We start from the raw sequence: 17,905 nt of genomic DNA, 5'->3' as shown, positions 1-17,905 counted from the left end.
CTGCTGCAATGCAAAGAAAAAAAGGTACTCACCCCAGTGGAATTTAATTTCCCCACCAGCGACATTTTTTAATCCAATATCACATACTGGTGGCTTGAAGACAGTCTGCAGCAGAAACAAAAGCAATAGAATCATAACAAGGCCATCCACCTCAACACTTTAGAATGATACATACAGGTAAGAAAACAGAAGAAACCTGAAAATTTGTTATGAAGAAGGTAATAGTTCCTAAATACATCAAAACAGAGGGAAAATACAGAATACCTAGTTCCTCCCATTAGTGAATGAAATGATCTTTCTCAGCCTAGAAACCATAGGAAGAGCTGTAAGCATAATTAGTACAGGAGAACGACCATATAGAACAGCAGCCCAATAATTACACACAAAGTAAACAACCATATAAAATGTCTTGGGCTGTTGGCCATCCCACGGTGCAGTCCTTTGAATCATAATTATAGTTACATTGACGAGCTTGTTTTGCAAGGAGGCGATGTATCTATTAATTATTTTAAGCACACATGAGGAAGCTGACTAAACTATGAGTAAACAGGGTGTTCGCACATGTGCAACACAGACGTACAAGAGAATCAGATAGAAGAAAAATAATTGGAGTAACCAAGTATCTTACAAAAGTTGGCATAATTCTTTCCCCTATTTGGAGAATGAAGAAAAAAAGTTAGTAATTGATGTTAAACTTAAATAAGAAAAATGTTTCTAGTTGGACATAGAAAATGGATATGTATGCTTGTCATCACTAGAACAATGCTAAGCTGTACAAATTGAAGAAATTGATAAGGTCATTTAATGTCTTGCCCTTCAGAAACCCCTTTAATAAAAATGGGGTCTAGGTTTTCAATCCTCAAAGGAATAAACCTCAATGAAAGATGATGTATTACTCGACAGATGAATGCAACCTGCCGTCATCTTCAAACCTGCCAATGCCCATCACCCTCAACATCCAACTGATATTTTCAATGAGTCTGCTTAGGTGTCGAAGTCTGGTTACTGGCAATCTACCAGCTGTATTTGGAATGCCGTTCAAGATTTTGCTAAGAAGGAATTCCATAGAACCCGCTTGATGTGAATGGATCAAGTTGTGTCTTTTTAATTATACCTTCTAGATCATTTACATAGGCAGATTGAGGTGCTCATATGAGATCATGCTCATTGCATCAAAACTGTGAGAACTGAAGTAGGAAGAAGAACCAGACTTTGGCAACTGTTACAAAAGACGTACAACAAAGTACAAACAATTCCCATCCAAAGAACATTAAGATTTCACATCTGATTTCATAGTCATGTGCCTCTCAATCAGTATATCCACAAAGGAGCGAATCTGCATGTTAGGCATCAAATGAAAGTCAGTGAGAAAGAATAAAGTTAAAAGGGCATGTCAGAACTATATACATATTAAAAAGTAAAATAAGAAAATAAATAAATGATTATGGGCATATTTGATTCCTATATTTAAAATATATTCCATTTAAAAATATTTTTTACAACAGCAGTATTAGAAAATTATGTTAAAAGTAATTCTTTTTTCAGATTTAAAAAAAAAAAAAAAAAATCAGAACATTTTTGTTTAGGTTTACTACTATCAGTCTTCTATTACTCATATTATACCTTAAACTGTCCCATCTTTTTCCTCCACTCCCACACTCTAAACAATAGTTTTCTATAATAGCTTTTAGAAACTACAAAACAAAAATGCGATCAAACACACCGTAACGCAGCTAACCCAATCCAACCCCCACCCCACAAGAAGCTGGAGTCCAATCAGTAAATCATGCCAACATAAGTTACATGAATCATATTTTCTAGAGAAACAAGTCTTCTGCAGAAGTATAGCATTAGCCGTACCAGTAGATAAAACTATGACGCGGGAAGTAACAGAAAATTACCTTATTCTTCCTCTTAAAATCTAGAAACTCACGTACAGTCATGGCTTTTTCTGCGTCTGTGGCTTGCTCCATGACCTGAAACTTGTACCCACAAAGTTACAAAAAGGATGAAGAGCATATTTCACTGAAGATAAAATTCAAGATCAGTTAATCCCTATAACCTACTGCCAACCAGGTCACAGTAACACTTGCTTAATTTAGCAAATAAACAGTGTTAGAATATAGAGAAATATTTAAAAATACATTTTTCATATTTCACCAAACCTTTGTTTATCCTCTGGAATAAATTACCTGGTTACATTCTATTACAAATTACAATCAATTACAACATTTCTTAACCTTATCATGATCTGTTCTCCTAATTCTGAATATATCAAACACTTAATATCAAATAGCATTTCACTCTCTTTTACCTCTGGCTCCCTCTATACTTAAAAAACATAATTTCAACAGAAAGAAACAAAATGCAGAATAAAAATTACCTTTGTTGCACTTTTCTTCATTATAGCCTTGTATCCATCCTTGTCTAGTTTTCTTGCCTTATAAAGGGGCATAAGCAGTGATGCAACATAGTCCACAACAGCCTGTTTAATATGATCTGCTGCTCGGGAATGACTCTTCAGGGCCTCCTTATTTACAGTAACCTGTGAAATAGAGCTCTCATTAGCGACACCATCACGCTTCCAGCTTGGTAGCTTAGAACAGGCATTTGAGTCCTCCTCGTCCTTCAAATGAATAGTTGGATTAGAAAAATAAGAATCTGCAGCAGCTGCTTGAGATTGCCATCTCTCAATGGCATGATGATCTTTAATTGCAACACCACCAGCTGTGTCAATCCAAGCTTTCGTATATATGGTGCTGTCCCCAGCAGCACTTTCTCCTGAGTGCTCCCTGAAATTCAAATGGCTGGCAATCTCATTTGAATGACTCCTCTGTGAGAGGTTATCAACTGGCATTCTGGAATTATCAAGATTGACACAAGCAGCAGAGAAATCAACAGACCAATCCCTAACTCTGCAATTCCTAGAATCAATCTCTGAAATACAGTCTTGCCTTCCAAAAACACCACCTGACCATCTTTTTCTACTATCACACTCGTCATTTTGTGAAGACTGCTCACGTCTAGCAAATTTATGGAATGAGGGTATCTTAGGAAGCTGTAACAGCGAATTGGATCTGGCTTCTGCAGAAGCATATGCCTGCAAAGACAAACCATAGATTCTTTTAACAAACATGACAACCAGTTACTGACGTAAGTTTTCCCTATTATCCTATCTTCTTAAAAATAAGGGCGCTTCAGATAAATAGAAACAAATATGTTAGCAAATTCAGAGAAGAGTATAAAATTCAACTGAAAAAATTAATAATCTGCTAAAAGAAACAACGACTCAAATAGAATGTTCAGTAAAAACCATAACCAAAGCAAATTGTCCTCTAGCCAAATCTTATAAGTATGCACACTAACAATGCAACAGCATAGTGGCATGAAAAAAATCTAAACTCAAGGACAAAGCACAAGCACAAGCATCTGAACAAGTTTTGACATCAAAAACAGGATTAAAATTATTCAAATAAACGTGAAAACATGAATTAAAATAATATCCAATAAAATTCAATTTTGCCTAGTGTGTTAATACTTAACATATGTTGAAGAATTATTATCTAAACACAGTTATTTTAGGCCTTGTAGAACCACACATATATACTATACATTTGTTATTAGAAAGTGGATTTGGGCCCAATATAATCCAACAAAGTTGCCAAAATATTTCAAGTCTGAATGACCCAGGTTTGTGAATCAAATGAGTTCACTTGAGCTGGAAATCTGATTTCTTCTATTCAATAAAGAAGCTGGGTTGAATTACAAATTTAGTACATAAAAAACAATTTTATTAAGGAATCTTGAACAAAGGCTCATAATTCACATGATTCTTTAAAATTTCTAATATCAAATACAAGTTGTAAAAGGCAGGGAACTGGCAGAAAAAGAACTAACATAAAGACACACATACCGAGCAGATTAAAACTCTAGCAAAACCTTTTTACAGCAAAATCACATTATAATTCTGCGCCTAAAAGCTCATTATATTATGAAATCTAACCAATTTAGCTTGAAACTATCAACTGATATTCAGAAGAAGCACTATAACAATACACTTATGACATTAAAATCAAATATCCAAGGGAAACAAACCTCAGCAGCAGCAAGAGCTTTAGCACGTGCAGCCTCTGCAGCAGCTATAGCAGCCTGTTCTTCTTCAGATATAGCACAGTGGTTATCCTCCTCTGTAACCACTCTGTCTATTGAACCTTTAGACCTGGAAGAACTGACTTCATGCCTTGAGTCATATGCTGGAAGCTGTCTTCCTTGTTTGCAGTGCAACTTCTTCACATGGGCATAGGAAGGTGAATTGCTTCCAGCAGAGGTAGGATTCAGCAAGCCTCCTTTATTCTCATTGGTACCATGATATGTGCCCAGAGGTGGTTTTCCCGAGGCAGAATCTTTAACAGATTTTCTCTTAGATAAATCTACTGCAGTTGTTTGTCTTGTTAACTTTAATCCCCCATTAGAAGCTTTTTCCTTGCGAAAAACTTCAAGCCATACATTGACCAACTGGCTTGCTATAGCACGAATATCGCGGCTGGTATGTACACAAACTTTTTCCTTCACTGTTTTTCCCATTCCTACACCCAAGAAATAAAAAATAAATAAACACTAATACAGGGGAAACAGCAGATATTGTATTTCCACGTGACTTCATCCAACCAGAATCATCTAGAGGACCAAAAATATATCTTCCACTATAATTCATAGTTTCATTAGGCTGATTAGATAGGAACCGATACTAATAAGAAAAGAAACAAACTAGGTTTGACATCAATCTAAACATATATCCCATAAAGTGGTACAAATAAAATTATTTTCATCTCCCACTTGAACAACTATTTCTCCCTCGAAAGTATTACAAAGGGTACAGCACATAAGTAAATAAACAAAACCGAAGATAAACTAATGAAATAAATAAACAACTACCTGATAATCGTACAGCAAGAAGATCAGTTGAAACACGGACAAGAAGTCGCAAACAGTGCCTCAAGAGTTGGGTCCCATCCTTTCCCATTGAGTCCTGCATTTAGATATGAATTAGAAGCCCATAAACTAAGAAATTACATAACCCTAAGATCAATAGCATGTTGGGTCTAGCGGACTGGGGGGAAAAACAGCCTCATTTTCAAAATCTCTCACAAAAATGAACAGAAATAAGGTATTATTTCTTCAAAATAAGCTGAACCAAACACACTAACACGCTTTACTTTGTAATTGTGAAAATGGATGTACAGTCAATCAAAAATATATTACACGGAAGTTTAAAAAATGCATAAAGTGATATCATAATACCAGTATCCATGAATTGAGAATGGCTAGCCCCTCTTTACTTCCAGCAAAAGACTTCAAGTTTCCAACAGGAAGAGTTAACAATTGTTTAGCCACGTGCAAGCGTCCAGCAGTGGTTTTCGTATTAAAGAACATTTCCCTTAACAAAGCTTCCCGGGTTAAAATTTGAGCACCATCTAAAGAGTTCTTGTACATTATGTTAGAAAGTTCTACTGCATCAAGTCTCTTTATGATATCCCTCACTTCATCCCTTTCAGTGTCTAACTGTCCCCGTGAAGCTTCCAATGCCTCCACCTCAGCAATATAATCATTTCCAGTGCTCAATATGTCAATTATGCGAACAGACTCTCGTAGTCCACTCATCATTGCACCACCAACAGTATCTGGGTGCTCTTTGCAGGTTGCTTCACCAGCAAAAAACAAGCAGTTATCAACTGGTCTCCCTAATATATCATAGTCTTCTCCTGAGGCTCCAACTGCAACATAAGAATAAGCACCATAGCTAAAAGGATCCCTACCCCAATCAGTCACAACATAGGCAACAGGATCTGGAACTGAATCCTGTCCAAAAAGTTTTCGGAGAACCTTCAATGCATGTTTAACATGATCGGAAGAGCTCAAGCTTACACCATCTATGGCTGCCTTACCAACCACTAATGCAATAAGGACAGGAGCCCCAACTGTTTTCCTGACATTCCAGAACATGAAGCAGTGACCTCTACTGTTTCTCTCCTCAGCTGTCGCTCCAAAGTAGTCCACGGCATCATCCCAAAATACACTAGGAAATTCCAAAGCCACTTTATTTAGAACTCCATAGCCAAGACGCTGAACAGAAGAACATTTCCACTGTGGCAAAGGAGGGGAGAATTGTATAGTTTCAGCCTTTAAACAGCCAAGTGGAACAGTAACAAGGACAGCATCACCAAAGAACTCATTGCCATTTGATGTAGAAACTTTGACTTTATAACTTTGACCTGGTTCCTTGATACCATACGACACATTTGTTACAACGTGGTTCAAGTGAATTCTAATTCCTTCTCCCAGAGACTCAACAACGGAACTGTAACCCCCTTTAATCATACAATGAGCTCCGCCAAAACCTCCATACACATCATCTTGATTCCAGTAGGGAAGAGAAACATCATTAAGTGAAGCAGCACAACCATACTCCAAATGAGCAAAGTGCCAATCCATAACCCTCCTCTCCTGAGGGCTCAAAATCTCCTCATCAAGCTTTTTTTCCACAGAACTGTCCCTTTTGGAATCAAATGGTCTATCTGCAGAAATTTGTTCAGTTTCTTCACTGCTTTCGGTGCGTGCCATTCGCCGAATCTTGAGGGCATATTCTAAACCATCTTCAAGAGACATTTTCATTGCTTGTTCACCTTTCTGAGCAACAACCAATACCATGTCATCTATAAGGGTATTATATTCAGCTTCAAGTGCTTCATCCATATCTGCAGGAACTTTTTGTTCTGTCACTATGTCATAAAGAGGGCAATCACTGTTCAATACCGTCAACTCAAGGCCCAACTGAGCACAAATCAACGAGGAAGGATCTGGTCTTCGCTCAGTTGCCACATCAGCCTCAACACCAGTTATAATGCTAGCTCCAAGATCGACAGGGACAGAAAGTGAGGAGTGATCAGTAAACACACGACCTCCTATCCTACTCCTAGCCTCAAGCACAGTTACAGGAAATCCTTGACGTTGCAAGTGGCGAGCAGCAGTTAACCCAGCAGGCCCAGCTCCAATCACAATTACTCTCTTTCTCGGATCTAAATCAGGCTGCAGATTGTCACCTACCTGACCATCCCAGACAGATTTAATGCAGGTAGAGTCATTGCTTTTTTCTTTAGCTATCAGAGAAGTTAATTTGCAATCAGCAAAGTTGGAAGAAGGAACGGAACTGCCAATAGTTCCATCCTGAAATCCATCATTTTCCTGGTAATCAAAAACTTTTCCTTCTTCCTGTTGTGATATGTTTGATAAATCCACCTTCACTTCATTACTGTGGCCCATACCTTCTGTAGCTTCAATTGTTAGGTCATTGCAATCCTTTCTTAGACCATTGTTAATCTCATTGGAAGCATCTGACATTTTAGTCTGGCCAACAAGAAAGGAAACTCCATCTTCAGAGTCAACCATTGAAGCAGCGAGACTTTCCTCAAAACCTTTTTCTTTTACCAGTTTATAACAGTGCCTTCCACTACTTCCAACATTCTCCTTCTGGGAGGCAATTCCAACATTTATATAACCCTGCCAAAATTGTATTATCATGTTTAAATTTCAATTACAGAAGATAAACACCAATATGCTGTAATGTTTCAGCCAAAACAAACATGTAAAGAAAAGGCTCAATTATCCTATGTTTGGCAACAAACTAACCATTTTTTTCTTTCAAAACCTCTCAAAAAGATAGCCAAATAAAAAGCTGAAGCAAACAAACTAAATATTCATCTATATATTCCTCTAGTAAGAATGCAAAGAAAACAAAAACTGAAGGCCAACCAATATAACTAACAAACTTACATACTGATCGAGAAATGCATAGACCTCCCTAATAAGAGAAGAACGAGGACTTCCATCCTCAGAATCGGTATCATTAACTCCACATTCAGCAAGTGGCAAAATACGTGTGACATCTCGGCTCCACAGACTTAAAATTTGATTTCTGCAATGAATTAAATTAAATGAGGTGAAACTCGTTACAACAGGATACCTAGTTCAAAATAAGTGTATCAAGAGATGTAGAACAGTCCCAGATTACTCCTCTCAGCATGATATTCCCATGAGAAGTTTAGAGTATTCATCTATGACAAGGTGCTTCTACAGATCAAATATTATATAATCATAAAAAATGTCTCAAGTGCTTACACTGAAGCACTATTTAATGACCCAGCATTACCAAACACCCTCATAAGTTATCCCTATTTTTGAGCAGCAATAACATAATCCAAAACAGAATAAAATCCCTACACAACAAAAATTAGTTACAAAAAAAATCCAGATAACATAATTAAATAGCATAAATAAAATAATAAAACTAAACAGTTCAATCTATATCACACACTTGGGCCAAATTCAAAAAACAATAGGGATAAATCCCATGATTCCCATCATTTGAAGACTAAATCAGTACACGACATTTCACCAAGAAACAGACTGATGATGATAGTATTATATTGTACAACTAGTAAATATCAAACAAAATTATAGAAAACTTCTGAATATAATAAATTAACAGTAGTTAAGGGTAGCAGAATGTGTATGTATCACAATAGAAGTATTCCCAACTCACAACTAGCTAATCATGTTGAAAATTTAAGAGAAAAGTAGTGATGAAAACATCTGCTTAAATCTGCCTGTGAAAGGCTGTCGCAAATAAACTTTTAAAGGAGATAGAAGAGGAGAGATGGAGGATGATATTAAGACCAACAAGCAATAAAAATATTATAAAGTGGAACACACAACTACATAATATACAAGTAAACATGAATTCCCATATAAACAAAAAAAGAGGGAGAAAAATTCCATTGAATATAGGAAGTAGGCATAGTAAACTTTTCCAGTTCCAGCAAATACAGGAGGAAGGCCCTTCTTAAGCAGACAATGTACAAACAAATATCAAATCAGAAACAATGGACAACAATGAGGGAAAAATTGAACCAACCACAGCATCTCACCAAAAGTACGAGTTTCTTTTTACATGTTCAGCTCCCAGCCCAACTAACCATACATGTGAATCATTAACCAGAAACATATCCACATAAAGCAAACTTCATTATCTAAATTTCATTCTTAAGCAACTAAAATGAACAACACGTTGAAACATGACTCGTGAAAGGTAAAAATTAAAAAAATATATATATATATACAATTTTCATGTTTAAGTAACTAAAACAAATAACATTTGATCACCAGGCTCAAAGAATCAAAAAGTATTCTCTGTGTTTCAAGCACAAGACAACAAAAACCCAAAATATTGAAAAAATAACATCTGTGCTGCAAAAGGAAAACTGCAAATTTTCTGAACACTTGGAAAAAACAATTGCAAGCATATGAGAAAAACCTGTTTGAAACCACAATTACCTGCAATCCAAATATTCCTTGAGACCACCTTTTCGCTTCAAGATCTCTTTAAACTTTATTTTCTCGATTGGACCAGCTTTACGGGCTTTCAGCCCAGCTGATACTGCCACTACTGCAACATTTTCAGAGTCTTCACCAGTATTCAAAGAGGAATCATGCTTCATTCTTGTTTTAAGAGTGCGTTCAACATCTGTCATAACTTGACTTTCATTTAGAGCTTGATCATTAATTAAAACTTCCCAATCAGCATCCCCCTCATATGTCATGTCTCCATGCTTGCGCATTTTGGTCTTTCTCACCAACCGCGGAATGCTTGAAATCTTACCATCATTATCGACAAAATCAGTCACAGAGGCATGGTATTCTGCAGAGATCCCATTTTCATCTGGAATTGAAGATTGAAGAGAGGATCCATCTGATTGATTTGGATCTAAAACTGAGCTACATTTCAGAATAGAAGCAGTGGGGTCTTTTGGAATGTTGCAAGCTTCTACAGGTTTCTCTGGGTAATTTGATTGGGCAGCCAACTCAGCTTCGTTAGACACCATAGAAGAACCACTGACAGTTACATCATTTCTTTTAGGTGAAAAACCTTGAACAAAATCATGCACTTCAGCCTTTGTATCTAAATTACTATAACCACAGAAATTTCTATCAGAAACAAACTCAGTTTCTGATTTTCCAGCTCCATCTGCTTCCATATGGCCTCCATATAACTTTAGAACTCCATTACTTGAGGATTCCTGAAAATCTTTTCCAGAAACCATATCATTATTCTCATTCAATGCATTTTCAGTTGATTTAATCAAGGGTTCAGTGTGCGAAGATTTCAAGACATTTTCTTTCCCTGCAGAAGTAGAAATATCACGTTCTGAAGCAGTGTTGCTTGCCTGTACTAGGTCATCAGTCAATCTATTCTCAAGCTCCCGGACCTCAGTAAATTGTCTTTCCCCTTCCCCCAGTTTTGAGAGAGATGCAGTATCAACTATTTCATTGTTTAACATAGAAGATAAGTTATGTAAATCACCACTGGTAACAACACTTTCCTGCAGTGCAACCTTCTTCTCAGAATCACAAGAAATATCTTCAGATTGTACAGCACAAGAAAACTGCTTCCCATCTTCACGGTAGACATCATTTGACTGATTCGATCCACCTGGAATGTCCAAATCACATTCACCCTTAGCAATTCCCTCTTGAAAACAGTCGTTAACACACTTCTGGTCGTCCACCACGGATGTGACAACCGGTTCAGACGTTTGAGGCAAAGCATCATCAGACATGGCATTCCCCCCAACCAATTTCGAGCCAGAAGCAGATCCGGATCTACTTTCAACCACACCATCCACAGCTTCCACAAAACCTCCAGAGCTCAACCCACTATCCACCTTCTGAATCCCCTTTTTCTGCCTCGAAACCCCACGAGATTTCCTAGCAGAGCTAGACTGTGCCTTGTGAAAAATCGTAGACAACGAATCTTCCATGTGTTGATCAGAAGAATCCTGCATCTGTATGTCCTCACCACCAGGCACCAAGGCCACCCCTTTCTCATCCTTACCCTTAGCTCCCAATCCAACCAATTCTTCATCAGACACATGCAAAGCAGGACTTGCTCCTCTTCCAACCCCAGATCCCTGATCTCTTTTAGGACCCTTCAATCTCTTCCTAAAGCTAGCCAAGGTATCATTATCATCCATACCCCCCAAATCCTCCTTCTCCCTAACAGCCTCACCACTACCACTACCCTTCCTCTTGGACCTCTTCAGCTTAAAGATTGAGCCAATGGGCTCGTCGTCGTCAGAGTCAAAACCAATTTCCTTCTTGGATCGCTTCTTCCTGGTCCCAGACCTAATATCCTCTCCCTCCATTTCGCAACCCTAGTTTTTCCAAACAACAATTTCGGAACGATTCCTTTATGCCGTTGCTTTCCTCCACTTACCCATCACCAGATTAACAACCCTCGCGCTTCAATGAACATAATCGAAATCCTAATTCAAGAAAATCGAGTAATATAATACCATGGATAGATAGTGAAGAACCGGAAGCTGGAATAAACAAAAAAATAAGAAAAAACACACAGCACACTTAATGAGAAAATATTTGGATAGGGAAAGGTAAATGCATATCAATGTAAAAAAAAAAACAAAGGCAAAATAGTGAGGTTCTGGCACCTGCGTTCTGCAATTGCTATTATGTTACGTTGTGTGTTGAATCGTATCGGAGAAAGAAAGAGACTATGGTGTCTCTCTGTGAACTGCACGGTAACAGAGTAACGGCTTCTCACGGCAAGGGAAAAACGTTCATGACCTTAACCGTGACCACTGAGGAAGGAGAATAATAATAATAATAATAATAATAATAATAATAATAATATATTATTGTTATTATTAAGATTGGAACAAATATTTCTTAAATTATGTCCTCTATATTAAAAATTATACTCATTTTTATTCCAGAGACATCAGCTATTAAAAATTATTTGTAAAATTGCTGACAAATAATAAAAACTTTATTAGTTTTGTTAAGTGAAAATTAGTTTTATTCTAGAATGTTTTCATTTATGAATTATGAAAGTCATTATTAATTATTAATATACATGAAGCAAGTGAAATTCTAAATTTAATCAACACCTTCAAAATGTAAACAGGTTGAAGGGATTAGAAATCTAAAATGGTGAACATGGAAGAACAGAATTCAAGTTTTAAAATTATTAATATGGAACAATTTTAGATTCAGGAACAATTATGAAACACTGGTACTTTTCAAGAAAAATACGTGCAGAAATTTACAAAACACTAATACTAATTAACATTAATATCAACTTTTAATACGTAAAAATAAATAAAAAACATTAATTTAATTATATTAACCATTAATAAAATCCAAACAAAATTTACATAATTTCGTTAGTATTTAATTTACAAAATACTAATAATCTATCCAACTCTCATAGTTATTGAGAATATTTGAATAATCTTGGAAAAATTTAGACTCTAAAACAAATATGAAACACCAATACTTTTCAATAAAAATAAGCGGAGAAATACCAAATTGCACAGTGATTTTATTTTAATTCAATATTTAAGATTTAAATCTAGTTATCTCAAGAACCTGAATTGAACTTTTCTTTATAAGAAATTAAAGAAATTATAGGTCGGATTATAATTCAAATTTTTATTTTAGGTTTAAAGTTTTTTTTTTCCTATCTTGTTTAATTATTGTTTGCCAATTGATACTGTTTAATCTAAGAAATTGTGATTTTGACCACAGGAAATGAAATAACGCATTTCAACAAATTCTACATGACTCAAATAAAAATTTCAACCAAAAAAATATCCTCTGTGGCTTAAAATTATAGTCATGAACTCCATAATCTAAACTTAAACCCAAAAGATTGTACTGGGCCAGAGCACAAATTAAGCAACTGGGCCGAAACCCAGTTTTCTTTCTGCAACCCCACAATATCTAAATACACTCCATAATTTTTAAATAGCCTACAACTGATTTCCGGAATCCTTGTTCGAAAAATGTGTTGGAATAAGCTTTCCCGAATTTCAAGCACATGATTTATACAAAATGATTTTTATAATATAAATTTTTGAACAAACTTTATGAACGTTTTCTGAAACATGATTTCCCGAATTTTCTTTTTATAAATACAAAAATTTACTTTTTTGTTATGATCATTTTACTCATCTTGGATGGTCAAATATAGTTATCGATGTCAAATAATTCATTTTGAAACAAATTATGATAAAAATAACTACAAATGTCAGAAAAAATTGTATTCACAGATAAAACCTTTAATGGTATATTCAACTTTAAATTAAAAAAATAGGTTTAAATACTTTTTTGTCCTCATTTTCGTAGTGTTTGTTGCGGATGGTCCTCATTTTGACAGAATGTTTAAAATGATCATCATTTTTACCGAATGTTTAAAATGGTCCTCATTTTCGCAATTCGTGTTTTATTTGATCCTTTTCTGTAACGCCGTTTAAATCATTAATGGAGCGCACGGTTTGTATTAGGGTGTGTTACGTGTGATAATTAAATATTTGGGGATAAATCAGTGAGCTAGGGTTTTGGTAAGGAATGTTTGGACAGTTGGTGAGTTTTGACAATGTTGTTCCTCCATTCCCAATTGGTGTTGCTGCAATCTTCTTCTTCTTGCAATCTCATTATATAGGTATGTTACGGTCTCAATCTTCTTCCTTTACCTCTAGTTGTAATCGTTGGAGGCAACCGTGTAGTATCACTTCGTGCACTGTTGGTGATTCAACGAGAAATGGATTAACCCCGATTTGTAGCTTCGGAAAGATGTCAGCTTTGAGGATGGCAAGAACTCCAAAGAATATTGGTAAAAATTTTGGGTACAATCTGTTTTTATTTGTGTGCTAATAATAAATTGGTTTCAAAATTTTTGGTTTATTGATTTACAAAGTGGTGGTTCCAATAATGTGGGCTGCAACTTTTTCAAATGGTAGTGTTGATGAAAAGGATGTCATCATCATGACACAAATGAGGCAGATTAATGATTTGGATAAGCCATTGAAGGTTGCTGAGAAGAGGCTGCAATTAGTAATAGGGTTCACTTGTGTTGTTATTGTATTATTTGTACTGTTATTGTGTGTAATCTTTTAAAGTCCAAACTGTTGTGTACTATTATTAAATGAAGAAATGAATTAGTTTGATTATGTTGATATTAGTCCCAGCATGTTCAAAATGACATCTTAATATGAGCATTGAAGTAAGTGATATTGATATAAGCTTGGAAAAAATTAAATTGATCTAAGTCTGGAAGAAATTAAATTCATAACGTTAATTCATCCTCATCAAAATGCACTACATCAATGTTTGTCAAAAGTGAAATTGAACGAAGTTTAAGGAAAGTCAAAATGCAGTACATCAATAAAAAATTCTACATCAGAAATTCCAAAAAATAACTAAGACGTTTGTAGCTATTATCATGGCCTCCTCCTAATCTGTAATTTCATCCTAAACTGCTGAGATGGTTCTTTTGGTGTTGGTAATGGTGTTGTTTGACTCTCCACTTCACTCCTTCATTCCTTGGTGGTTGAGTTGTTTGAGTTTCAGTCGTTGGTGCATTCTCAGCAGTTTCAGCAGTTGATGCATTCTCAGCAGTTGGTGCATTCTCAACAGTTTGGGCATCTGGTGCAGTCTCAACAGGTGTTGCAGTCTGCTCATCCACCGACTTATCTGTATCTGGGCAATTGTTCTTGTTATGTCCAATCTGACGGCATATGCTAAATTTTTTTTATGACCTCTTTTGCTGATTTGTGTGTTATCCTTTCTCAACTCTCACTCTTCCAACCTTCTTTTTTTTTTGGGTATTCCTGGTAAAATCCTCTTATGTAGTGCATGGACATCAGGGTAGGGAGTTCTTTCTCATAAGACTTCACCATTGACTGGAAAGATGATGGATTGATATATTTCTTCGTAGATGGATCTCCTGAAGTCCTTAACATTGACATTGATGAAATTCATTGCTGTAATAGCATGGCAGCAAGGGATATTCATCATTCCTTACCAAAACCCTAACTCACTTATTTATCCCCAAATATCTAATTACTACACTTGTACAGTACACGTAACACACCCTAATACAAATTGTGCCACCTGTACAATGCTCCGTTAATGATTTAAACGGCGTTACAGATAAGGACTAAATAAAACACAAATTGCGAAAATGAGGATCATTTGAAACATTCAGTAAAAATGAGGACCATTTTAAACATTCTGTCAAAATAAGGACCATCCGCAACAAACACTACGAAAATGAGGACCAAAAAGGTATTTAAGCCAAAAATATATATATAAACATTGGTTTTGAATAGATTATATTTTATTAAATGGATTTTAAAAAATATTAATTTCTTTGTAAACTATCATTTATTACTATTTAAATAAACTATTTGGACTTTGTTTAAAATTTGTAAATATTATTTATCGTGTTTTTATTTAAAATCATAGTTAAAATATATTGTTAAATATTTATTTTTATTTTTTATTTTTTATAAATATTCATGGATATGAAAAAAGCCCACCATATCCGCATAATAAATATCTGCACAAATATAAAAACAAATACGAAATAAATATTTGTGGTATAAACCGGTCGTTGTCATTCCTAAAACAACAAGTATTCCTATTCATACAACTATTCCTATTCATATGGAGGAGGTGTAGTTAGCAATAATCTATTCCTATTCATACAATTATTCCTATTCATATGGAGCAGGTGTAGTTAGCAATAATGGATGTACGGGAAGTAAAACCACTAGAAATAAACGAAACAGATTTATAGGATACAATCCAAAATTGATAGATTCATAAGAAATTTTTTTCAAAGATAATAGTATTTAATTGAAACACATGTATGAGTTAAAGTTTATCTATCAATGTATGACATCTAAAATTTAAAATTAATTTAATTCATATCATTTAAACTTTAGAAAAAAAAGAGAGAAAAAGAAAGCACTATTTTCAATTTTTATTTTCTTAAAAATTATAATTTAAATTAATATATCCCTGTTAGTTCTATATGAGATGAAGTCAAATTATTTTATTCATTTGGGTTAAATATGTTTTTTGTCCTTAAAGTTTCAATGAAATTTGGAATTAGTCCATCTTCAAAAATTTTGACAAATTTAGTCATTCATCTTTAAAAATGCGTGAATTTAGTCATTTTAACCAAATTTTGTTAAGTTTATCCGACGTTTTAAGCGCATTTCATGATAATATTTGAATTATTTACACTGTTTGACACATTTTCGCTTAAATGTTAACTCAAATATTATTATAAGATGCGTTTAAAATGTCAAATAAACTTAACACAATTTGATAAGAATGACTAAATCCTCGCATTTTTAAAAATAAAGGACTAAATTGATATAAAGTTTTGAAGAGAAACTAATTCCAAAATTCACTTAAACTTGAAGAACTAAAAACATATTTAACCCTTAAAATATTTAGCAGACAAATATACAAGATTTTGAATTAAGTGAGCAAGAAGCAAATATTGTTTATTGAATTATTGAATAATTATATTTTGACACGTAATTTTTTTTTACAAATACAAAAGTTTAATTTTTGTGATTATTTTACATTGTAAAATAAATATAATGTATGTTATTTTATTTTTGCAACATGTAGGGCTAGGTTCGAACAAAAAAACTGTGCAAAAAGTGTTTGTTATGAAAGTACAAATGCAAACAAAGAAGAGAGTGGAAGAGATTGATAATAGAAGCTCCATGATCGAAAAGGTGGACCAAGATGAACTTGGTGATGGAGACTCCGAATGCCACATGCGTGCAAGTATTTATTACACTTATTCTTATTTACTTATTTATTATTATTATTATTATTATAACATTATTATCAAATATGATTGATTAGTCTTTAACAAATTATCGATCTGCTTTGATTAAAATAATTACAAATAATAATTTCTTCTTTCTTTCAAAAACCGTGACGTGATTAGGCTGCTTTGAAGCGTACAAGCAATTGTATATTAAATTTGAAAAATATTTGTCTTTTATGTATTTTTCTTTCATATCAACACTTGTGTCACACTACCCACATAAGATATGACCTATACTTCCTTTGGGTGTAAATACCTAAAATTATAATAAAGTAAAGTAAGATTCAATACTATGAGAAAAACCATATTTTTTTTCTTCTTTTTTTCACTTGTTAATAAAAGTAAGGAGATCAGATCAAAAAATTATTAAAAGAAAAATAAGTACGAGATACTTTCAATCTTTTTATTTCCGTGTATTTAAAGTATAATTTCAAAATTAGAAATATTTGTAAAAAAAAAATGAAATTATCATTCCTACGTATGCTCTCTCGTCTATTTTTTCATCACATTTTCCTTCATCACTTTCAATTTTATCATGAATATTATTATTTTGACATTCGATAAATTTTACACACATTTTATATCCATTATTTTATTTTTTTAATCTCTATCCAAATATCCCTGAAAGTAAATTATGAAGTTGTGCATATAATATAAAAGAAAAAAAAAATCTTTTCTAATTTGGTCTCTTTCTTCTTCTAGTTATACCATACAACATGACTTTTTTCAAGCAAATACCCTCCATTCCAAAAACAGAAGTTTATAATTTTTATTTTAACTTTCTACAAAATAGTAGAAAAAAAAAGTATTTTAAAGGAAAAATGATAATTTAACAAAAAATTTTTTGAAAAATGACAAACTTTATCTTTAAATAAAAATAAGTATTACTTTATTATTTTATTTTTAATAAAAAAATAAAAAAATAACTTATTTAATTATATTTATAAAAAATTTGTTAAATTTACCAAAATAAAAATTTATCAAAAAATAATGTTGCATTTAAAAATCATAAAAAAACAGCTATGTCTCGAAAAAGAGGGAAAAAAAAAATAAAACATTAAACCGAATGTTTCTAATGTTGGAATGCTAAAACTAACATTTCATATCTCACTTCAATCATCATCATTCTTCACT

General features: G+C 33.9%; 1 protein-coding gene across 3 annotated transcripts; it reads right to left on the bottom strand.

The window, feature by feature from the left end:
• Positions 1–577: 577 nt before the first annotated feature.
• LDL3 (LSD1-like 3) lies at positions 578–11,701 on the bottom strand. Of its 3 annotated transcripts, none has more exons than XM_028085078.2 (9): positions 11,562–11,701; positions 9,391–11,435; positions 7,831–7,972; positions 5,302–7,557; positions 4,936–5,029; positions 4,096–4,586; positions 2,384–3,100; positions 1,902–1,982; positions 578–1,336 (listed from the first exon to the last, which is right to left on the bottom strand). In XM_028085078.2, the coding sequence occupies exons 2-9, from the start codon at positions 11,256–11,258 to the stop codon at positions 1,271–1,273; spliced, it is 5,715 nt and encodes a 1,904-aa protein (XP_027940879.2). In that variant the 5' UTR covers positions 11,259–11,435; positions 11,562–11,701; the 3' UTR covers positions 578–1,270. The 3 variants fall into 3 exon arrangements, with proteins under 3 accessions (XP_027940879.2, XP_027940881.2, XP_027940880.2); XM_028085080.2 differs by having other exon boundaries at positions 1,902–1,976; XM_028085079.2 differs by having other exon boundaries at positions 9,391–11,378.
• Between the last annotated feature and the right edge of the window lie 6,204 nt (positions 11,702–17,905).

This window comes from Vigna unguiculata, chromosome 8 (assembly GCF_037176805.1).
Source record: "Vigna unguiculata cultivar grain cowpea cultivar isolate G323 ecotype 2 chromosome 8, ASM3717680v1, whole genome shotgun sequence".
NCBI classification, from domain to species: Eukaryota; Viridiplantae; Streptophyta; class Magnoliopsida; order Fabales; family Fabaceae; genus Vigna; species Vigna unguiculata.
This window is presented reverse-complemented; position numbering and strand designations above follow the sequence as displayed.

What these genes read in the sequence shown, in the direction of transcription:
- LDL3 (XM_028085078.2), bottom strand. Translation starts at nt 11,258, where the DNA reads ATGGAGGGAGAGGATATTAGGTCTGGGACCAGGAAGAAGCGATCCAAG. An exon ending in TCTTGCTGTACGATTATCAG is followed by an intron (nt 4,587 to 4,935) that starts GTAGTTGTTTAT and finishes TCTTGGGTGTAG; the next exon opens with GAATGGGAAAAACAGTGAAG. An exon ending in AAGCTCTTGCTGCTGCTGAG is followed by an intron (nt 3,101 to 4,095) that starts GTTTGTTTCCCT and finishes TTGTCTTTGCAG; the next exon opens with GCATATGCTTCTGCAGAAGC.